The sequence below is a fragment of the Carassius gibelio genome, chromosome A5 (genome assembly GCF_023724105.1).
Source record: "Carassius gibelio isolate Cgi1373 ecotype wild population from Czech Republic chromosome A5, carGib1.2-hapl.c, whole genome shotgun sequence".
Lineage (NCBI taxonomy): Eukaryota > Metazoa > Chordata > Actinopteri > Cypriniformes > Cyprinidae > Carassius > Carassius gibelio.
In genome coordinates, this window is record NC_068375.1 from 38,181,649 (window position 1) to 38,206,158 (window position 24,510).

The following is a 24,510-nucleotide window of genomic DNA, read 5'->3' on the forward strand; positions in this document are numbered from 1 at the left end:
TTCTTTTTATCAATGTTTGTTGCTGCTTAATCATAGGACTTTCATAATGTGATAATTACGTATTATTTGTTTATTAAAATATTACTTAATGAAAACTTGGAATGGTATTTTTCCATGATAATTTTTTGCAACATTTTTGCAACGTTATATATATATATATATATATATATATATATATATATATATAAACGAAATAATAATAATTTAGCAGAAAATCAGCATATTAGAATTTCTAGAAGACTCCAAAAGATTCTGGTTTGACATCAGAAATAAATTACATTTTAAAATAAATCTATAGAAAACTTGTTTTTTTTTTTTAATTGCAGTAAAATTTCACAATATTATAAATATATATTTATTTAGTATTTGTTTGGTATTTTTCTAATAACTTTTGAATGGTATTTTGAATGGTATGTAATGCAACATTTAGAATATATTTTTTTACTTGAGTAGAAAATAATGATATTAGGATTTCTAGGAGTCTCTAACCTGAAGATTCTGGTTAATAAATTACATTTGAAAATAAATCCAATCAGAAAACAGTTATTTTCAATTGCAATAATATTTTGCAATATTATAAATATAAATATATGTCTTCAGTATTTATTTGGTATTTTTCACATGATACCATTAGAAACAGAACTGCATTCTTGAAGAATGAAAAAGGTCGATCCTCCATTTATGCCTGGGAGGAATTGTTGAAAGCTGAAATTACACGTGGAAACCTAAAAAAGGCACAGAACGTTACAGATAATATGCCCCATAGTATTACACTCACACTCATTTTATGCGAATTACAAAACAATAACATGAACAGAACTTGAACAAAACATATGCTGGGGCGTTAAACAGCACGTGAAAAATGAACTGAACTTAATACAATATATTGAACCCGCTGGGTTTCAATCTGGCTCACGTTCACAATTCTGATCATCATCTCTCTTGTCCTATAAATAATAAAAACTCAACTAAAGTTGTTGTCACTTTACCATCAATAAACACTTCCATCTTTGTGTGAAAGAGCATCATTGGCTGCATTTGTGAGAGAGTAAAATGTCATTGGTTGTTGCTGTGGATGAGAGTTCTGATTGGATGCTCATGTGGGCCGTGTGATTGGCTGTTGTTTTATAGCGGGTGTGCTGTCATTGGCTGTAGCTGTAGGATGAATGTCCATGAGAGACGGCCTGGACGGCCTGTTCAGGAACCAGACTGGGGTCTGAGAGGATTGATGTGGAGGTGCAAAGCAGACGGAGGGAACTCAAAACAGCTGGAGAGAAACACATGACAGAAGAGTTACAGTAAAACTGATAATAACTCATCCCTGTAGATGCGACTCGATTCTGCTGTTGTAAAATGTAGATTTAGGATGAATTCCACGTTTACTTCCAAGTTTGTTTATTCAGCAAAAACGCATTAAAATAGTTCAAAGTGACAGTAAAGACATAATTATAACATTTATAATAATTCATAATTTAGATTTAAAATAAATGCTGTTATTTTGAACTGTCTATTCTTTAAAAAACAAAATCCTAAATTGCTAATGAGTTACAAAGACTTATGAGGACATAACCGATGTCCCCATTTTCCAAAACGCTTATAAATCATACAGAATGAGTTTTTTTGAGAAAGTAAAAATGCACAATTTTTCCTGTGAGGGTTAGGGTTAGGTGTAGGGTTGGTGAAGGACCATAGAATATAGTTTGTACAGTATAAAAACCATTACACCTATGGGATGAACACACTTTACACAAAAACAAATGTGTGTGTGTGTGTGTGTAATAGGAAATGTTGATTTCTTATTGATAATAATAAGAGCAGCAAATCATCATATTAGAATGATTTCTGAAGATCATGTGACTCTGAAGACTGGAGTAATGATGCTGAAAATTCAACTGCGCATCACAGAAATAAATAATATTTTACTATACATTCACATAGAAAATTTGCAATAATATTTCACAATATTACTGTTTTACTGTATTTCTGATTAAATAAAAACACCCCTAAAACATGGTAAAATCAAGGTGTTAAGTGCGTATCTAAGGCAGGGACTGATGCATATGCAAGGAGGTTGAAAAGTGTCAGTAAATGATTGTGAGGTCTGAGGGAAGGTTCTAGCGAGGTGCTGGTCACTCACTGGGTCTGAGCGCGGGCAGAGAGCAGTGCTGGTCCAGCCAGGACAGAGTACTGCGACACAGATCATCAACACTGGCTGTGGACACCATCCCGTTAAACGACTCGAACAGCGGCTCGATGAGGATGCTGAACTAAGAGAACGGCTTCAGTTGAGGAAGACACGAAGATGTGGAGGACTTGCATCTTAACAGAGCTAATCATGCTAAAAGGATCATTGTCTTTTTCATGCACAGTTCAAGTTTGCTTGCATTGCATGTCTTCTTTCAGACGTTTTTACACATTTTAAGTGTTTGTTTTATTTGCACCCCACCACCTTTGAAACAGCTTTGTAGGATACGACCCAGAACTTCCAGTTCTGCAGCGTTTGAGTCCTCACGTACTCTCTGAACTTCTCCCTCATGTGGTCGAAGCGCTGCCGTGTTATTGGGACGCCTGTAGCCGGAAGCTGCTGCTGACATGCACTACACACACACACACAGTTCACATACAATCACACTCACACATTCATGTTGACGTCTCTCATAACTATGTTCACCACATGTTGTGAAACAGCTCAAACACACTCACTTGATGGCAGAGTTGAGCGTGAGGATCTCGTCTCTGAGTCTCTGGGCCTCCTCGTGGAGCTGAGCTCTCTCCTGCTGCATCTTACTGATGTACTCCGCCGTCTTATGCAGCGTCGTGGCCTTACTGATCTGAGCCCGAGAGCAATGAGATTACAGAGGTGAAGACATTAAACCAGATGAGAAATCTCCCAGGCATATGGAATAATTAACAAATCTCATGAACTTATATTTTATTCACAATAGAATATAGATAACATATCAAATGTTGAAAGTGAGACATTTTGAAATGTCATGCCAAATATTGGCTCATTTTGGATTACCCACATTCCAAAAAAGTTGGGACAGACTGGAGGACCAATTTTTCAACTTATTAGGTCAATTGGCAACATGATTGGGTATATTAGTGTTCCTGTAGCTCAACTGGTAGAGAATTGCATTAGCAAGCAAGCTAGCGCAAGGTTGGGGGTTCGATTCCCTGGGAACACATGATAGGTAAAAATTGATAGCCTGAATGCACTGTAAGTCGCTTTGGATAAAAGCGTCTGCTAAATGCATAAATTTAATTTTTTATTTTTTTATTAATAAAAAGAGCCTCTCAGAGTGGCAGTGTCTATCAGAAGTCAAGATGGGCAGAGGATCACCAATTCCCCCAATGCTGCGGCGAAAAATAGTGGCACAATATCAGAAAGGAGTTTCTCGGAGAAAATATGCAAAGAGTTTGAAGTTATCATCATCTACAGTCCATAATATCTAATAATTAAAACATAAAGATTTAAAATGTACTTTGAAGAAAAGCATTTCATTTGACATTACTACAAAGTGCACTTTTTAAAAGTTTTGACAGTTATATAATGTGCAAGCAGTTTTTAAAAGCATGCCTTTAAAAGACTTGATGTACACTACAAGTGCACATTCAATTCAATAAAGCACACTTCTTTTACACAAGTGCTGACTGATAGAGCCACTGAAATGAGTGTTACCTTGATACTGGGCTGTGAGCTGAGAGTCGTCACCAGACTGTGTAACGTGTCAAAGCCGAGCTTGATGTTGAACCGTCTCTTCTGCTCGGCAGAAATGTGTGTGATCCGTCGTGTGTCTGTCTGTAAAAAAAAGACAACATTACATGGTATCTGCAGGAGTTTTAACCTCAAATTTAAGACTAATTAAAACCTTCCTTTAAGACCTGCACATATCAAATGAATACAATATGAACGGGGAACGACCATGTTTATAGTAACCTATTAAACTGTAAAATGACTGCAAAAAGCACGATTTATACAGGGTTTCACAAAAACAACATTTTCATAAAATAAGATCTACATTTTAGCCTTTAAACCCTTTTTAAGAAAACAGATGAAAAGTATAAAATATTATATTAAACAATTTTCAATCAATTATTATATTAATTAAATAACATAAATATATATTCAAGCGTAAAAAAATTATAATGCATGATCTTCTTGTTGATCCACCAGTTCACATTTATAATTAAGCGCGATTGCAGCATAAAAACATGGGTTGATTTTCACATTGGTCTGAACAAAAACAGCAGACTGGCTTATTAAAAATGCAAATTAATTATCTGCCATCAGGAGGCGATTTTGGAACGGCAGAAATATATCGGTTTCCTCCGTTATGGCTATGCACTAAGAAACGAGCAGAGCTCATATTTATTCAATAAATAATATCCTTTTGAAGTTTGATCCTCACATTAAGCCATATCACAATTCTCGTCTTCCGCCCCCGAAATTAATTTCTCTTGAAATAATAATTAAGACTTTCTTGTACCATTTAAGACCTGCATTAGAAACAAAAACTGTGGGGTTATAAAATAATTGTGTTTTTACTCTTGTGGACTCCATCTTGGCTTGTCCAGGCAACGACTCTGGGCTTTTCTCTGGCGGATTTGTAGGTGACGTCTGTCCCATGTTTCCTGAAAAGCTAACTAAAAATAAATTTCAAAATAAGACTGTTCATTCCTCTTGAATTAAAATACAATGCTTGAGTTATTATGCATGACACCATATAGTTGTAAATGAGATTGTTTCTTCATCAGATTTGGAGAAATGTAGCATTGCATCACTTGCTTACCAATGGATGCTCTGCAGTGAATGGGTGCCATCAGAAACAGCTGATAAAAACATCACAATAATCCACACAAGTAGTCCACAGCACTCCAGTCCATCAGTTTATGTCTTAAGAAGCCAAAAGCTGCATGATTGCATGATTATGGAGTGAATACCACTCCATAATCCATAACAACGCTTCCTCCAGTAAAAAAAAAGTCTTGTTGTCCTCTCACATCAAAATCCACCCACATATTTGTTTTGGGCTGTTTTGCTTGCAAATGGTGCTTGATGTGTGCAGATTTCACTCCTGATTCAAACCAGCTTTTTTTTTCCACCGGAAGAAGCTGTATTATGCAATAATAGTTTTTTAGCAGCAAGCAACAGTTTGAAGTAAAAGACGTCTTAATTTTAGATTTGCTTTTATACAAACACTTCACAAGATAGACTCTCATTCTGATGGCACCCATTCACTGCAGAGGATCCATTGGTGAGCAAACATTCTCAAAATCTGTTAGGATGAAGAAACAAACTCATCTACATCTTGGATGACCTGAGGGTGAGTATGTTTTTATCTAATTTGAATCTATTAAACTATTCCTCTAAAACCACACAAATCAACACACCTGTTAAACTGGTCCGGTCACTTCCGTGCATTTGTACTGGGGAGAGTTCTTCTGTTTTGGGGATGAGAAGTGTTGTTTGTTGCGTGAGCAGAGAGGAGATGGTGCTTCCCTGTGGGCTGCCGCTGTGGCCATGTGTTGACATGTGCATCTGACAATGTAACGCTGACAGTGGAGGGATTACAGTAGAAGCCCAGGGGGGATTGTGGGAAATCTGCGATCCTCCACGACTGCTACTCTTTGGCTGTTATGGAGAACAATTAGGATGTTTTTGAAAGAAGTCTCTCCGGCTCACTGAGGATGCATTTATTTGATCGAAAATACGGTAAAAACAGCAACATTGTGAAATACTTTGAAAGTTTAAAATAGCGGTGTTCTATTTTAAAATGCAATTTTCTTCATCATTTCTCAAGTCTCTCTGATAAATGTCTATCGGTGTGGTTGTATTATTTTCACTTGGTTTACAGCGTGCTTTAGATATTTTATTTCACTATAAGGAGAACTTACCGCAGAGATGGGTGACGTTGGTCTGTGGCCTTTTAACCCTGCATCAAAACTCACCGATAGTTTTCCTAGAAAGAAGGTTTTACAACTATTATGAAATGAGCATGATTTTCTGCAATTAATCACAGAATTCAACAGATTAAAATCAGAGTAATCACACCCCTTTTCTGTGATTAATCGTGATAAATGTTTCTTTTGTCATAATTTGCTATATACAGCAAAGTAAACCAAAAAATAAAAGGGTAATTCTCAAAAAAATACGTATTTTCTGCAAGCTTTTTTCAAGTTAAGTCTTTCCCTAAAAAAGACTCTTGAAGAACTCCAAAAGGATGCTCCAAAAGGACACCAAAGAACCAAATGATATAAGGAGCCTATATAAGCACATATGAAAGACAAAAACATTGTAGTTCACACAGCGCGATTTGAAGCCAAACACACTGGAATGAATATTTCACTGAAAATGCAACGCGAGTCTCTGTTCTTTCTGCGATCTCTGATGTAATCAGCCTGGTTTCCTTTATATCAGCGCCGTTTTGGATGGATTGTTTGAATGCATTCGCTTACTGGATCATTGGACTGAAAACTTTCCTGGAGTTTAACAGCTTAAAATGATCTGATTGCATTGAAATTATTTTAGCGCGTTAAGGATTGTAAAATTAATTGCATGCGTTAACATGTTAACTGGACTGTTTGGGATACTCAGTGTTATTTTACCATTAGTGTTATTTTACTATTGCTTATTAATATATATTAAATGATTTATATAATTAGATTTTTTTTGTCTTATGTCATTTTTTATTATTATTTAGCTTTATTTCAGTTTAAGAATTTTTTTTTTTTGTACTTTAACTAAAACTTTTTATTTCAGTTAGCTTCCATGGCAATAATTAATTTTTTTTTTTTTAAATTTAATATCTATATTTTTTTATATCAGCTTTAATTCAATTAAGTTTTAGTTTCAAGATAGCAAAATTATATATAAAAATATGCTACAATTATTTTTGAATCTGGGACATTCCTTCAGTGGTCCAGATGCTCTTGGAAAACCTGGGAACACTTGGAAAATTGACAAATGAATCAAACATCTACATACGCTCTTGAGATCTGGAAGTAAGCAGATTGGCCAGGCAGCTCGTCTGAGTGGGCGGGGCTGTAGATGAGGTCATCACCCTGGGAACCAATTGGGCTCCTCCTGTCTTTTGTTTGTGCTTCCCTCTGCCAGAGGCCACGCCCCCCTGCTGTGGCACAGAGAAGCAGTAAGAGACACCGGGCGAAGGCAGAGACGGGGTGGCCGTCATGGGCTGGTAGCTCAAAGACATGCAGGTGGCAGGAGGAAACATCTCAGCCACGCTGGAGTACCCATGTTGGGCGTCCAATGGCAGGCCGGTCATAGCAGAACCTGTGTGGGTGATGACCGTGGACGTGGCAGCCTCACAGGTCCGTGATTGGCTGGAGGAATAACTCTGTCTGAGGCAGGCTGATGGGAAAGGGCTTTCCTGTGCCATGACACCCGGCATCTCAACGGTGTGACCGCTGAAGGACGTCTGCTGACCGTATGGGAGGTTCATAGAGTGATGGAAGTCACTGATGTACTCTGAGTGACCTTTGAACTTGGGTGTTTCACCACTGGGGTTGAAGGTCACGTGGGGGTCAATGGCCTGGCGAGGATAACTGGGTCCTGGTAGGTTTGCAGATGAGGACGGCTGGGATAAACTTTCAGCAGAGAGAGGAGGCTAAAAATGAAAATGGCATTTTTGACACACATTTGTAGAAAATTAGGTAAATAGTCTGAAGCATGGCACACATTTAAAATAATACAAATTATATTATTATATATTAGATATATTATTAATTTAATTTATTTTAATTTTAAGTTAATTTTATATTTATATTGAATGTGTACTGTGCCTATAACTATAAAAAACAAATAAACACAATATAATATATTTATTTATTTGAAATATTTTACAGATGTAATGTGTCCTATGCTTAAAATAACCATGCAAATAATTATAATATATTATATAATAAAAATACTTTATTTTTATTTAACTTATTTAGCACAGTTTAATGTTGTAATGTGCACTATGCTTATAATAACCATGCAAAAAATTATAATATAATTAATATAATATAATATAATATAATATAATATAATATAATATAATATAATATAATATAATATAATATAATATAATATAATATAATATAATATAATATAATTTAAAATGTTCGCCATCAATCAAGTAATTTGTAGGATGATGCTCCTGAAAAGAGAAACTCTGTAAGATGAAGGATGGCAGCTGGGGAAGTGTTTGAGAAAGCCTGTGTACCTGTGTGAGCATAGACCCTGTGTGTATCATCTGACTGGAGACGGCGGAGGAAGCAGTTGAAGGAAACACCGCGCTAGACAAGCTCTCAAAGAAGTTGCAGTCTGAATAACCCACATGCTCCGTCGGCTGCCCGCGGAAACTCAGGAAAATGTCTAGAAAGCAACGAGCATGAGGTTAATTCTTCACGAGCAGGTAAGAATGACTCCTGCACATTGCAATGGCCCAAAAATGACTTCTAATGGCACTGCAGACATTTTAACTGCCATGGTTTAGTCTCACACAGTCTCTACACTATTCCTCTAGACCTGCCAAACCCACATGCAACCAATCAGAATGCCTTCTGGGAAAGGTATTTTTCCCCTCGGATGATGCGTGCTTCATTCAATGCCATACGTTAATGTTTCACACAGCCGCATGCACGCTTCAAAAGAGTACATTTACACTATTGCTAATTCTGGTGGATGTGAGTACAATTGCACTGAAACAGCGTTCCCTTGCTAAAAAAGATGGAAGGCATGCAGTAGATTTAGTGCAACAGGCTTTTCAGCAAAGTTTTGAGGATGTTGATCATTTAGAGGCCTTAGAAGTGCAAGTATTAAATAGGCTTAAACTGTGCCATTTTCATTTATGTGCAAAAGCTGTTTCGAACACAAAGTTAAACACACCTGCCAAAAATTGCAGTTAAATAAAAACACAATATCTATCAAATATTTGCAGTTATTATATCCATTGTGCAAAGCCCTACTGTACATTGTCCTGTATAGTTTAGTGTATTCTTTACAATGACAGAAGATCATTCAGTACACAGATGGAGGGTGCTGCTGTACTTTAGTAAACTCATCCCTACAAATAACTCACTACTGAGGGCTGATCTCATCCCGTCTGACTTCCACTCATCAGTCACTGACTCTTTAGCCTTTAAATGTCCCCGTCACAGATGAGGATATGCCATTAGAGGAAATCTCACGTGTGCCACAAGGGGTTAAACTCATTCATTGTCCTCTAAACACCCCGAAAGGGAAGCACAGACAGATTGTTGGGTCGGCTTTTCTTTAAAAATTGCACAAATGAAATTCTGAACTTCCCTATATTTCATCTAAGTTATGCAATTTTACTTATCAACCATGTACTGTATCTATCAATAAATTCATCACCTATTTATTTTTTACTGTTCTTATTATTATTATTTTTTTTGCATTTCCAAATAATATTAATTATGAATTAATGAATCATATATATATACATCATCAATAAGTTAATATTGAAAAATAATTGTTACAAATAATCATTATTTTATATATAGTATTTAGTTATATTAATTATTTAATTGCTATATTCAATTAAAATTATATTTTAAAAAATATATTTTTTTATATTATTTATAATGACTATATTTAATTTCTATTATATCTAAATTATACTTTTTATTAATATTCAATCTGCAGATAAATTTTTTTCCATAAATATTAAATCAATATATTATTATTATTATTATTATTATTATTATTATTATTATTATTATTATTATTATTATTATTGTTGTTGTTGTTGTCATTATTAAAAAATTACTGATTTTTTTATAATAATTTATTAATTACTATTACATTCTTTATTCAAATTCAAACAATCATAAATATAAAATCAATATGTGAGTAAAAATTATTTCATTATATTAATGACTAAATTTGATTTAAATTATATTTAAATAATATGTTTTATTAACATTCAAACTATGGATAAAACATTGTTCATAAACATTAAATAAATATATTAAATAAACATATTTTTATATATTATTTATAATGACTATATTTAATTTCAATTATATCAAAATTATATTTTTATTAACATTCAATCTACAGATAAAACATTGTTCATAAAAATTAATTCCACATATTATTATTATTAATGTAAAATTACTGGAATTTCTTTATAATGCTCTATTAATGACTATTTAATTTTGATTCGTATCTTTATTAACATTTAAACTACAGATAAAAAAATAATAAATATTAAATCAATATATTAAGATTACATTTTTTTAAATTATTTAATTATGTTAATGACTATATTTAATTTAAATTATATTTAAATAATATTTCTTATTAGCAATGCAACTACAGCAGGAAAGTGTAAATGTATGACTCCATATTCATATTAGTCTTCTTTATAATCAATCTGAAGGCACCAGGACCAGCGTACAGAGTGGCACACAGCATATAGATAGAGAAATGTCAGTATAATGAAGATTAAACTCGTTAAACTCACCTGGTATGTCCATCAGGTCGTCCAAGCTGGGCTGTAATGGAGTCAAACCAGGCTGGATCATATCTGCATTACTGGTGTACACTGAGACGACAGCAGTGAAGAACACTGTGAGGATGTGTGTGTTTAACACCGCTCTGTTTGAAGCATTTACTCCCTTAAAGTTCCTTGTTTGAGGGTGTGGTGTCCTTCCTGAATATATCTGATAAACTCATGTGACTAAATTCTCCATCTCTAAAATCTTGCCTCATTAATGAAACCTAAGATTAAAACACTTTATAAGGCAGAGGACACATTAAATGTTACCGAAAGATACATATTATGTTGTTAAATCAGCCAAATATCCAATATATAGTGACTACAGAATCTATTAGTTCGGTCAAAAGAAGTTGACGAGAATTCTCTCAATATGTTTTCAAATCATTTTAAAGCTGTATTACTTTTTTGCATGAATTAGATTGTATTTTTATATGATTATACGATCATACGTTTTTCATAAAATGCATGCTGATAATTACCAGGTGCTCGAAAAATGACCAAGAACACATTTTTTCCCAAGTTAATTCAGTATTTTTGTCTGGTTTTGAAAGATGTTTTAAAAATCAAGCTGAGAAGCAATGTTATTATTTTCTGACAAAATTTAAGAAGAACTTAATTCCCCTCTGAAAGATGTTTGTTTTTGTTTTAAGCATACATTTTGTTGACTTTCTCAAACAATCTTCATTTTGCATTTTAAGTAAATGTATCTTTATTTAAGGAGGATTTCTAGATATATGCATTGGAAAACAAAACAAAAAAAACCTGAGGAAAATATTCATTTTTTGCAGTGCATGCAACATTTAATGCCATGATTTTAAGACTTTTTAAAATCTTTAATTTGTGAAAGGCAGAATTAAGGCTTTTTAAACAATGTCCAAAACCCACAGAAACCCTGGTAAAAGTGGTTTATAAACCTTGCATGCTTATGCATGTTTCAAAATCAGCACAATGTGATTAATTAAAGCCATGCACCAAATACTGCATGCATCACTGATGTTAAACCAGACACACTGCATCTCCACAGGCCAAGTTGGAAAACACAAATGACATGAATGATTTCTCTCTTTATGGACTCACTGTTTTGGCGGTCTTCACTCCAGGGACTGGGTTTCTGGGTCATAGTGAACAGCGTGTCTGAGATGTCTGACAGGAAGCAGTCCAAGTCAAACATGTGCACTTCCTCTGAAGCCGTCTCTGGCTCTGGATAGATCTGACTGGTCCACTTCTCCAGGTCTGTCCTGCTGATAGGACTCTGTGGAGAACATCAATGAGCAAGAAGCAAGACTTGATTATATCCGTTGGGAATTAAACTGCTAGTTACTTTTTGTGAAGAATAAAAAAAAAAAAAAAAACTTGATTTGCAGTAAAACAAATATACTGTCAGAATCGAACATAACAACTGCCAGGAAAACACAGAAAATATTATATATATATATATCTATATATAAAACAACACTAGAAAAAAAATGACAATTTAATAAGATAAATATAAATGTGTAATAAATTAAAACTGTTTTTAAAATTAAAACTAAAAAAGGCAGCCAATAATTTCCATGTTCAATTGATATCATGAAATCAAATCTGTCACCATGAAATCAATATCGCCTTTTTTATTTGACAATTAATTATTGGAATATTGCTGTGTTCATTATAAATCATTTATCCATGCATATCTTTTTTTTTCACGTGCCCTCATAATCTTTAAATAATTAATTATACAATCCCTCACCTCCTACAGAACCATAAAAAAAAATGTTATGGCTTGAAATAAGATAAATGCTAACTGAAATAAAAACAAACTTTAACCTATTTTATTTCAGCTAGTCGTCAAGTTAACATTTCTCATTCTCATTTAGTTTAACTTAGAGTAAAAACAACTAAATCAACAAAAAATAAAACAATTCAAAACTATTTTAAAAATGTACAAATGTTTTTTTGATGAAAACAGGAAACATAAATAAAATCGGATTCAAAAGATTAACAAATGCTATGATAGTACATCAGTGATCCTGAAATGACTCTGTGCTCCAGCAAACTGTCTCTCGCACGGATCTAATGATCCAATCAATTACCAATGGACAAAATCAAGCCCGCCTCTTTTGAGAAGCTGTTTTACAATGTTTTATCAGATTTCTTTCCTTCGGGAGGATTGATTTCATGCCGACTTCAACACCGAAAACACTTTGATTTGACTTTCTACTCACGGTTGTTATTGGAACAATCCCAAGTGCATCTGTTAAACCTGGAGAGCTGTTGATTTTCCTGCTCTGCAAACACTGAGGCTCGGCACGGGCCGCAGATTTATAGGAATACCCTCAAGCAATGATTACGTCTTTCCTAAAAAACTACCTACGTTCTGTTTTCCACTTTCTGTTTTTCTTACGCACAAAGGTGGCAAATTATAGTATTGGTGCTAGAGTGTGTGTGTGTGTTTGTGTGTGTACGTGGGCCTCGGTGCTTACGTGTGAGGACTTAACAACAGCAGTTTAACGCAAATGTGTAAATGTCTTGATTTTTTTTCAGGTTTCTCTGTTTCATTGAAGTCGAGTGGCTCTTTTGTTCCTGACCCAGATCTGGCTGTCACACACACGTGTGGAGGACGAGACACACTCACTGCCTCCTGCTGGCACACTGACACACTGCACCTCAACACCAGGCACTGCACCACAAACAGGGACATATCTGCACATACTGTATGACTTGGGTTTCTACTTAAAAAGTGCATCTGTGGGATTTTTCACTATAGGTGAAAATGGTGCATCTGATCACTTAGTACAATAACATCACATATGTCTGAAGCACAAACCATTAAAATAGTACTGAAAATATCCAAAACCAAAAAATATATATGTGGGTCAAAGACGTTAAGATGTCCGCATCAAGAAAAATGTACAAAAGTGATTTTGTGTCCATAGAAAGCACATTAAAAATGTAAGTAAAATGTCAACTTTAAAGGTTTCAAATAAGTTTTTGGAGAATAAAATGTCAAAATTGTTGCATTCTCATTTAGTGTAACACAATATTTATGCAAAAATTCTAACAACGTGCTTATTCTGACATGTACATATTAAAATATCTGAAGGAATAATGGAGCATACTAAATTTTATTGTATTTTAAAGTAGTACAAAATTCTTACTGACAAACGGGCAAAACCTAGGATACTGGTAAATGTTAAAAATGTACAATTACAGCTCATTAGTATTTGGGGTGAAAATAATTAGTCTTTTAATATGTCATAAATTGATTTTTGTGTTAAATATGCCTGACAAGATTGTTACACTGAATTACATTTTACTGGGTGTCTTCTGTAAATCAGGGCAAAATGTATGCTTAAACACTTCTTCGTCTTTGACCCATGTATATCCTTTTAAGTACACTACCATTTTCCTTTTTTATGTTTTAGTCTCTTCTGCTAATCCAGGCTGCATTTTTTTTTTTTTGAGTAAAAATACACTTAAAATAGTGAAATATTATTATAATTTCAAATAGCTGTTTCCTATTTGAATATCTGTTAAACTGTAATTTATGTCTGTGATGTACAGCTGTATTTTCAGCTTCACTGTCACATGATCTTCAGAAATCGTTCTAATATACTAATTTGCCGCTTAAGATATTATCATTATTACTTTATTATATAATTATTATTTTTACTTATTAGTGTCAATGTAAAAAACAGTTGCCCTGCTTCATTTTTTGTGGAAAACCATATTTTTCATGATTAATAGAAAGTTCAAAGGAACATCATTTATAAGAAAAAACCAATCTTCAAAGCGTAATTATACATCTAATGCATGTATAAATTGAATGCATCCTTGCTGAATAAAACAATTAATATCTTTAAGACTTTTTATTGTATGTTGCAAATACCATATTTTACAGTATATTAATATGGTAGTCACTGATTACCAAGTACCATGGTACAGTATTATCCGAAAGCATCAGTTCTTTCATTTGTAAGCAAGGACTCACAAATCAAATTCATATCCACAAAGCAGCACATTCACATCTTGCAGTATGTGGGTCAGATTTGATTAAACGCTGTTAAAGCCTGAACGTGTGTTTCTTTGACCGCCTCGTCGAACAGAAGGGAAGATTAGCACTTTAGTCTCTGAAGGCAATCAAAAGACTCATTTTCTCATCCGTATGACGGACTGTGACGCAAATGAATGTGTGCGTTTACGTTTACTCACGTTTTTCGTACATGGTGGACCATTTACATTTTTCAACCAGCTGAGGAAAGCAAAATCTGAGGGCAGACTATTAATAGAAATGCTCTTGAGCTGTGCAAACATGACCTGAACCGCTAACCTACTAAAATAAATGCTACACTCGACACAAACTCATCAATGATTTACACTGGGCCTTCATCACAGCTGCGTTACGGCCCAAAGATATGAAAGAGACCTTTGAAAATGTCAGAATAACAAGAAACCTGTGCGAAAATATATTACATTTACAGCTTTATTTTGGTTAAACCTTCCAAAACAGGCCTCATTATACCCCTTTAGACAGAATTCCCCTCCAAAAAAGTCAAAAATAATGTATGAGTCACTAAAATCCTTTAAGATCCACCGAATGCTCTTGGTTACTGAATTAGGATTGTTATAAATTATTTTCTTGAGATTTATGGACCAGCCTACTTTTGTACGCAAGATACCAATATTTAAAGTTAAAAAATGTACGTTTAAATTGAAATGTATATTTATTAGTCAACAAAAAATCCTGGTAACATGTTATGTATAATGCATTATAAAAGATGCATAATGTACTTGGTAATGCATTTTATATTTTTATCAATCGTTGTAACCAAAGTTAGAATTCATTGTAACATTTACAGATTCCTGCAAATAATCTGCATTTTTTTTCTTATGTTTTAGTTCATTATACTTTCTAAATGTGTAATACAATGCATTATAATTATGCATTGCAATGCATTCAATATAAATTATATTTCTAATAATAATATTGTTTCTAATAATAATTCATGCATGTTAGCAAGTCCTACTTTACACAAACACTCACAAAAATCAATATGTAGCTGATGAAATATTTAATCAGAAAGAAAAATATTCACTCTAGAAAATTCCATTGCTTAGAAAGCATAGTTTTAATATTCCCTGATATTTCCAGGTTTTCCAAGACCATGAAACACTAAACTAAAACAGCATTTTGCACTTGGTTTAATCCAAGTAGTTTGACTTTAACTACTGTATTTGTACTTTTCTCAAGGTATAGTTAAAATATTTGGACCCCAACATTCTTCAGAATGTATTTCGTTATGCATCACAGAAAAATAGAAGAAGATCTTAGAGGGAGTAAATAAGGACAGACCTTTCTTTTTGGGTTTAAATATCTCCTTAAAGGTGTGTAACTTTAGCAAAACCAGACTATTTACTGTCATAAACTGCATTAAAAGGGCAAGTTTCTCTGTGATCTTACCTTCTGTAGCATGGACAGCAGGTCTTTGTTCTTCTGAAGATAAAAAATACAATAAAACACATCAGACGTAGCAGTGCCTTGTGATTCTAAAGGAGATTACAATTCAAACTGAAACTGATCTTAAAATGCTTTTAAAAAAAAAACTCTTATCTTATCTTAACCATGAATCAGTACCTAAATTTTGAGGATACGGTTTTGTTCACTTTGTGAGGTTGGCTGGGGTCAGAGATTTTACCGGCCCTTGCTGTGAATATTGAACTTTGGGTTCTTCCTTTTGCAATAGTATCTCAACAGAGTGGGAAAAATGTGGTGTCAAATTTGACTCGCTTAGTTCTAGTACCTTCAGAAACACAATTGCATTCGATTTCATTTTACAAACCAAAGATCTTGGTCATTTCGGGACGTAATGGAAGCAGATATCACTTTTTCATGTCGTGCCAAACAGTAAAAATGTCTCTAATCATGTCAGTGATCTGATGTCCTTTGAATCAACATTTTATGGTGGGAGTATCGTGGTGATAAATCAATATAAAATACAGTATGATCAATAAAACCATATTTTGCAATCACATTGTACCATATCTGCAGAGAGCTTTGTCAGTGGATGAAGCATTTTCTGTTGTTAAATCCTTCAGTCAATATTAAGTAAAAATTGTGTCAATGAGTGGGATCTAACGATGCACCCCGAACCGGTTGAAAACCGATATAAATGTGCCGAATATAATCAACTGAGATGTTGAACGAATCGCGATACAACTGAGGATAGTATGAGTTTATATGAATGTATCTAGGAGGGGAACTTTCTGTCTTTAGAACAGTTTGGATGGTATTTTCTTTTCATCTCGTCTCAGAGCATTGCATATTAAAGTAGTATTTATAAGTGCAGTGCTGCATTGCTTACAGTGATAATCAAGAAAACGCTGTATTTGCTGTTCCATAAGCGCCACCTGCTGTCAGAGAGTGAATCTGCATCTCATTCAGCTGTCTGCTGTTTCTGTTTCATGCAGTTATGTTTAATGTAGTATACTTTCACAAAACTAAAGTCAGAGCATTCAGTTTTTGCTCTCTAATCTAATTTCGATTAGAAAGTGCTCATGCTGCATACATGTTTAAATTGCTATTTAAATGCAGTGGTTGCCTCGGATTTTACATGAAAAGAGAAAAGGCAAAGCCGTAGTTTAAGAGATTTATTTGATTTGTGTTATTTATGTGATTCGTTTTAAATTGTAAAATAGTTTTTTTGTTCAAATTCATATTTTAAATTCACAAAGAAATTTGTCCAGTCTTAAATCTCAGTTTGTTTAGGACAAATCGTATTGTGAAATCAGTATCGTGAATCGTATTTAATCATAAGTTGAGTGAATCGTTACATCCAATGGAATAGTCAATGACTATTCTAGAATTTTATGTTTATCGTGTGCTGTACTGTATGCATTGGCATTATATTGGTAATTTATCCCTTTCTAGACATTAGCACAAATTAAAAACTTGTATTAGTCAACTTCTACATTTTTTGTTGGGAGCTTAATAATGAGAATGAATTATGGAATATACAGTATAAACTACAGTTCAAAAGTTTGGAATCTGTTCTTTTTTTTAAGAAATGGGTGATTTTATTCAACAAGGATGCATTAAAATGATCAAAAAGGTATAGAGGCTAAGATCATGTAATGATGCTAAAAATTCTGTTTTGATCACAGCAATCAATTATATTCTACAATATACTACAATAGAAAACTGTTATTTTAAATTGCAATAATATTTCACAATATTCCTGTTTTTACTGTATTTTTAATCAAATAAATGCAGCCTTGGTGAGCAGAAAAGTCTTCTTTCAAAAACATTTAAAACAATATCTTACCAACCCCAAACTTTTGAATGCAATTTTTTTTCTGTGTTCTGGACATCTAAAAGACAATTATGTCCCATTATATTTGGTCAGTTACTCACTCTTTTCTTATAGTAAATCCTCCATTTGTGATATTCCTTTATCACCACCTCTATCCGTCTCTTCCAGTAACTTCCCTCCAAAATAATCGCCTGTAAACCCCATGAATAAACATAGCAGGTGATGCATTACATGCATGCGACAAACATCAAAATCTTAATTTGTATATTAAAACTCATTTATAATGATTTGGGACTCACCTCAGGTTTGCCGTGAGCATCCGCCTCCGAACCCTCCAGCGGCGTGATGAACCCACACACCGGGTTCTTCCTTTTCTCCACATCTTAAGATATTTAAAATCACATTTAATGTTTTAGATCATTTTGCATTTCTGTGATTATTTGCCCAGTGGCAGGAAACACCAACAAACATCAAAGTAAACCAAATTATCCAATATTATCCAAAATGCATCAAGTGGAACATATTTGTAAGAAAAACTTTTTCTACAATACACATTGCTTAGAAGCATCTTTACCGAAAATCATGATGTTTACGTTTATAATAAAGTTGCATGTAGCAGATTAGAGTTATAGGTGAGTCTATGGGAAAATGCATGGCTATCTGTGCATTAAACTATTTTAATGCACAACGAGGAGGCAAAGCACCACTAACCATAGAAGCTATTTTAATTAAAAAAGTAATTGAGCAGCGTTGACAATTTTCTGTGCTCCTGAATGTTTCTGTGTGTGTGCAGTGTGATCTCTCTCTCTCGCGTTGTGTGTGTGAGTGTGTTTTAAACAAAGCATCGCATTAATATAGAATAGTGCTTAAACTGACTTTGAAATACTTATGCATTAAATAGTTTTAATCCATACTTTTAGATAGACCATGGTATAAATGCAGATAAAGTTGAACATAGTTATATATCTCATCTATGTAAAGAGATGTGCGATAATATTAGTTGCATTTTTTTAATGTAATCCATCAATTGAGATTTGCTATATAGTATATATATAGCTTTATGTGAGTGTACCATATGCATGCAATATATATATATATATATATATATATATATATATATATATATATATATATATATATATATATATATATATATATATATATATATAAATAATCATGCAGCCAAGATTTGCTACATAGTGAACACATACTTGTCATTCATGAGGAATGTTTTACTAAAACAAGCTCAGACAAACACTTTCACGTGAGAAAAGAAGTAAACTGTGTGTAACAGACTAGAAATGAGATCAGGAGACTCACACTGAATGAACCAGGCCCTCCAAATGCCGTTATTCAGCCGGATTTTATCCCTCCACAACAACCTCAATCCTTTAAAAGACTTCCACTTTGGAGACACAATCTTCCCACTGAGGAGAAACACAAATCAGTTAAATCAACATTAGATGTCATTTTATTCCCCTAGCAAATATAAACAACATAAATGAAATAGAATGTGCAGTAATCTACTTTGTTTGAGACTAAGACATGGTGATATTGCAGGACAATCACAAAATCTTTCCTTTTCATCCTGCTGGCTCTGTATAAACATGCTTTTCTCCATCAGGCAGCGTTTTTTTAACTGTGTTTGCAGTCTAAATAATTTCATCAGACTAATGAAGTGACACAGCTGCCCATCTGCACATATTCTGATAGCACTTTACACCATTTACTGCTGACTCTAGTGCATTTAACCTCTAAAAACAAGAGACAAGTGAAGTAAGCGTGCTGCGTTTACTCTGTTGCTAAGAGTCTGGTGAGCATGAATGCTTTGATGTGGGATATGGCTTGGAATAACAGCAAACCCTGACAAATAAACAACACCAATTGGACGTCATCAGGCTGAAATAAAATATCTGTTCCTCCATCCAGTATATGCCACTGCTAGGATACAGCTCCAGTGAAGCAAAACAACAAGTGGATAACAGTGGTAAAATATTTTTTTCTAAAAATGTTTACTTCCAAAACATTGTCAGCCGAACACCTTTGACCTAAAATTCTTATTGTAAGGTTTTAGGTTAAAATTTGAATAATTTAACAACACTTTCACATTTTCTATCATGCTGGTTAATTGTCACAGATGAAAAAAAAAAAAAAAAAATTTTTTATTTTAATATTTATTTTACAATTTTAATAATTGCATTTATTTAATTAAACTACCTGCAGTTTCTCTACAAACCCTGCATATGACATTTTTTGCATATAAATGTTTCTTAGCAGTGTGTGTGGACACAACAACCCTACAATGATAAAAATAAATGTTCGCCTTTATTTTTTAATCCCCGAAAAAACTAAACAGTCTCAACTATCAAGCATGAGCTGCATGATGTCATACTGCTCAAGCCCCGCCCACGACAGATGACCGACTGCCCCGTATTAGCATATTTCTGCTGTTTTCTCTATGCTCTAGCAACAGTAGTGAGTAGCGACAACAATGTTTTTGATGGTAAGGCAGCACAGAATACACACAAAAAAAAAAAAAAAAACAGAAGAGAGGGGTGGGTCAGCAAAGATAATTAGCATTTAAAGAGACATGCACAGAATGTGGTCACTGTAACCAGAGCTGTTTTGACAAGGTATAATGGGTGTTGTTTTACACAACCAATGAGGAATTTTAACCAAAATATGTTACAGACATTTCATGAAAACCCAAAATAATCATATCAACTTGTTAAAAATGGGTATCCGATGCCCCATTTAAAAATATTTTACATTTATATTTCAGCAATTTAACAACACATTCACGTGTTCATGGGTCTATAATGCTGGTTAATGATCACCTAAGATAAAGAGGAATAAATAAAATAAAATCTTTTTTTTTTTGGTTAGTGATTCTACTTGTTAATTTTAGAATTTAGCATTTTTATGATGTAATTAAGTTTAGGACAACATGACTTATATTACAAATATGTTATGTTACTGTAAAGCTGATTGATTTAAGGCTATCAGTGCATTAAGGACTATACATCCACATCACTGTAATCAGATGCTTTCTTAACTGCTGCTTTCACACCATGGCCAGTTTTTGTTGTGTCTATTTAGTTATTGAGAGGTAAGGGCGCAGCATATATATACAAGCACTGTCTTCTTCTCTTGAATTGCATCCAGGAGGGCTGAATTACAGTATTGTACTACAGCACCACACTGGTCAAACTGTGTTATTGCAGGCTCTTACATTAGGTCAAATGTGATTAAATGACTACTCGACAACAATTTATCGTTGTCGATAATGTTGACTAATCATTTCAGACCTAGAGAACAATAACAGGCTTTTCACAATTTCTGAAGAAAATGTGAAAGGTGCAAAACTCTAAGGAGATGGCATTGTTTTTTATTCAGGGTTAAAGGTCTGTTTAAATATAATCAATATAGTGATGCTTACCATAACAACTACCAATAACAATACCAGAGAACATTCAATATTGTTTTTATGACACAATATCTGTATCTCATTGTCCAATAACAACAGTCATTATATGTGGTGATACGAGCAGACGCTTTTGATAGCCTTTCTATGCTGACATGATTCCGTCAGGTGATTTGTGTGTCATAAATTACTACTGCTGACTCACGGCCAAAGTCATACTGCAGTTGCATCACAATATAATTTCAACAGCTAGTGCTTAGGAGGTCTTTTGGCAATGTTTGTCTGGTGTTATCAATAGCATATGGAAATACCAAAGTATATTGAATGCTTAAAATAAATACAATACTGCAAAACCTTAAAGTATTAAACTTTAAGAAATACCTGTAGTGTAGGCTGTTTAAAACACTAGGCGCAAAGCTTTTAATGTCCCAATATACTTACAACCCAATAATGGTTTAAAGCAGGATTGCCAAAATAAATGTCTCAATATAGTAAATAAATAATTTAAGATATACTGATAAGAAAAGACACAGTGCTGTCTGTCTGTGTGCGGCAATATTGTGGGTTAAAAAAATGTGCATTTGTTTTGGAGAAAGTTCCCTCGTTATTCTGTAACTCTCACCTCGTTTGCCTTCCAACTCCTATCAAAGTATCAAGTTGTTTTAGTTTATTTTATTTTTTTTACTCAGTGAAGGATTTCACAGCTGTTTCGAAAGCAAGACTGAATTTAGTCTCTCTCACACCTACTTTTTATTGCGGAGACATTTTATCAACTTGCATTAAAAAATGTATTAATTGTAAAATATATTTTAATCCTTAAAAGACTACAAGTAACTCAAAAAATATATAATTCATTTAAAAAAATCCATATTTCGGAGTATTTAAATGTGTATATTGTTCAAATGTATCTGTACTCTACTTGTTTTATATAACAATAAAACACTTCCAAAAGGGTGAAACGTCACTTAAAATATAAGTTATATGCACTGTTTTAATTTATCTGTAACTTTAGGGAAATTACATTACAGTGAGGTAAACTGAAGTTAAACTTTAACTGCTTTATATCAGTACACTTTCATGATGTGAATTCCACTTGGTGTACAACATTACAGTGAGCTCAATTTAACTTAAATGGTAGATTATACTTATACCATTATACTTTAAAGGTTTTGCAGTTATGTAAACATTGCATTGATTTTATTGCATTGTAAATTTTGCAGTGAGGCAAAATTATACAAGTTGCACGCATTAGTTTAGTAATTTAACTGTTTCGTAGAAACGTAAACACTAGCACTTTAAAGTGAAGCAGGCATTGCTGCAAGGTAAATTAGATTTTTACCTGTACGCCAGAGTCATGCATTCAAACAGGCGTGTGAGAGTGGGGTCAATGCTCAGCAGTCTGGAGCTCAGTGGACCGAAACTGTAGATCTGGCAGTCCGGTTTTTTAATGGTGTCAAACCCATAGTTATCTGAATTATAAAGAGCCGCGCTTCTCCTCCTGATCGAGTCACTGTGTGGCGAGGACACCATGAAGTGTCCGCTGTGGATCACCTGAGTCCGCAGGCAGGACTCGAACCCCGCTCCGGCGTTCACACTGGGCAAGTGGTCCTCCGGATCCGATTCGGATTCTGAATCCGGTCCGATCCGGCTTGGCTCTGAGGTCTCTGAGTACTCTGCCTTTGCCATCGGTGCTGGTCAAGTCCTGCAGTCCACTGAGGAAAACACCATATGAGGAGGCGCGCCTCACTCTCTACACCAATGCACACTTAGTACACAGGTCAAAGATCAAGTGTGATAACATGATCAAAACCCACTGATTAAACCTCTGACAGTCTGAACCCGCGCACAATTATGTAAGAGTTGATCTCTGTCCCAGGCAGCTATTGATGTGTTGTGAGTATGTGACATATTATTACTAGTTAGTTATAATTGATTTGAATGCCTCAGTCTGTGAGGACTTATGTTGAATGCAAAATAAAACTAGATAAAAAAAAATGGTTACATTCATTTTAAAGAAAAATACATTTAATATATATTAGTTATACTTTGTGCATTTATTTTATTTTATTTTATTTACTAAAGTTCTGATATGGTATTATTATGTGTATCACAAAAGGGTAAAATAATTATGGTACATTTCATAAAATAAAAATAAAGACATGAGTGTTGCCTTGTCCTCCCAACACCATTTTTTTGGGAGTGGCTAGACTTTAATATCCCTTTAGTGGCTAAATTTCCAAGATTTGACTGAGTTCTTCTAATGCAGTACTTTAAAATCCCGGATATTTATTCCTGGGAAAGGGAAGGTTTCGCTAATCCCATGTTTTCATTTTGGACTTTGCAATTACTTCTCTTTCAGACATTTTACATAGCACCCTCTGCTTTTTCTTCTATCGGATGACTCTGCTCTCAAGTTGAACTCTCATTAAAATATGATTTTATTATAAGCAGCAGGTACTGCTAGTAAAAAGACTATTTAAAAAGTGTGGAAAGAAGAACCATCCGTCAACCTTCATTTGTTTATCCTCTCTTAGAGACATTGTTTTGCTGGAAGGAAAATGTTGATCACAGAAAAAAAAAAACGTGAAACATATATTATCTTGATCTATATTTACTTAATTTTCTATGGGCTATTTTAAAATTAATCACAAAGACAAAATAGAGGTAAAAAATAAAATAAAAAAAACTTAAAAACAATCTGAAATATAAAAGAAATCATAACAAGTGTTTTTGAAAGTTAGAAAATAACATTTAAATTAATTTAAACCTAAGGACTACAAGTCCCATGAGCGCTGCATTTTTTATCATTGCTTTCGGTCAACATCTTTTATTTGGGGCACATATACTTTTCCAGTATAAAAAAATAAGCCGTTTTGCTCACAGGATATAGATAAATATTTTGGTTTAATTTCTATATATCTTTTTCAGTTAATATAAAACACAAGATTAAAAAAAAATACGAATTATTTTTAAGTCTTTATTTATTTTAGGTTAATATAAAAGCAAGATTTTTAATACAAATTATTATTATTTTTGTCTATACTCATTTATTTTATGTTAATATAAACAATATATGTTTAAATAAATTTCATTTATTTTTTAGTCTGTATTTATATAGTATAAACGCAATATTTTTTAATACAAATTAATTACATTTAAGTCTGTGTTTATTTATTTGGTTTTATTTATTTTAGGTTAATATAAACACAAGATTTTTTAAATACAAATTAATTACACTTTTTGTCTGTTTTATGTTAGTTTAATT

General features: G+C 33.5%; 1 protein-coding gene across 2 annotated transcripts; it reads right to left on the minus strand.

The window, feature by feature from the left end:
* Positions 1 to 574: 574 nt before the first annotated feature.
* Positions 575 to 23,024, minus strand: LOC128014859 (carbohydrate-responsive element-binding protein). 2 transcript variants are annotated; one of them, XM_052598543.1, is made up of 17 exons: positions 22,585 to 23,024; positions 19,142 to 19,248; positions 18,121 to 18,203; positions 17,923 to 18,012; positions 15,973 to 16,005; positions 11,610 to 11,784; positions 10,497 to 10,577; positions 8,229 to 8,380; positions 6,989 to 7,628; positions 5,899 to 5,963; positions 5,395 to 5,635; positions 4,550 to 4,647; positions 3,683 to 3,802; positions 2,704 to 2,831; positions 2,474 to 2,597; positions 2,138 to 2,267; positions 575 to 1,267 (listed from the first exon to the last, which is right to left on the minus strand). In XM_052598543.1, the coding sequence occupies exons 1-17, from the start codon at positions 22,929 to 22,931 to the stop codon at positions 1,143 to 1,145; spliced, it is 2,739 nt and encodes a 912-aa protein (XP_052454503.1). In that variant the 5' UTR covers positions 22,932 to 23,024; the 3' UTR covers positions 575 to 1,142. The 2 variants fall into 2 exon arrangements, with proteins under 2 accessions (XP_052454503.1, XP_052454504.1); XM_052598544.1 differs by lacking the exon at positions 15,973 to 16,005.
* Between the last annotated feature and the right edge of the window lie 1,486 nt (positions 23,025 to 24,510).

What these genes read in the sequence shown, in the direction of transcription:
- LOC128014859 (XM_052598543.1), bottom strand. Translation starts at nt 22,931, where the DNA reads ATGGCAAAGGCAGAGTACTCAGAGACCTCAGAGCCAAGCCGGATCGGA. An exon ending in GGATTTACTATAAGAAAAGA is followed by an intron (nt 16,006 to 17,922) that starts GTGAGTAACTGA and finishes TTTTATCTTCAG; the next exon opens with AAGAACAAAGACCTGCTGTC. An exon ending in AGAACTGGAAGTTCTGGGTC is followed by an intron (nt 2,268 to 2,473) that starts GTATCCTACAAA and finishes CCGTTCTCTTAG; the next exon opens with TTCAGCATCCTCATCGAGCC.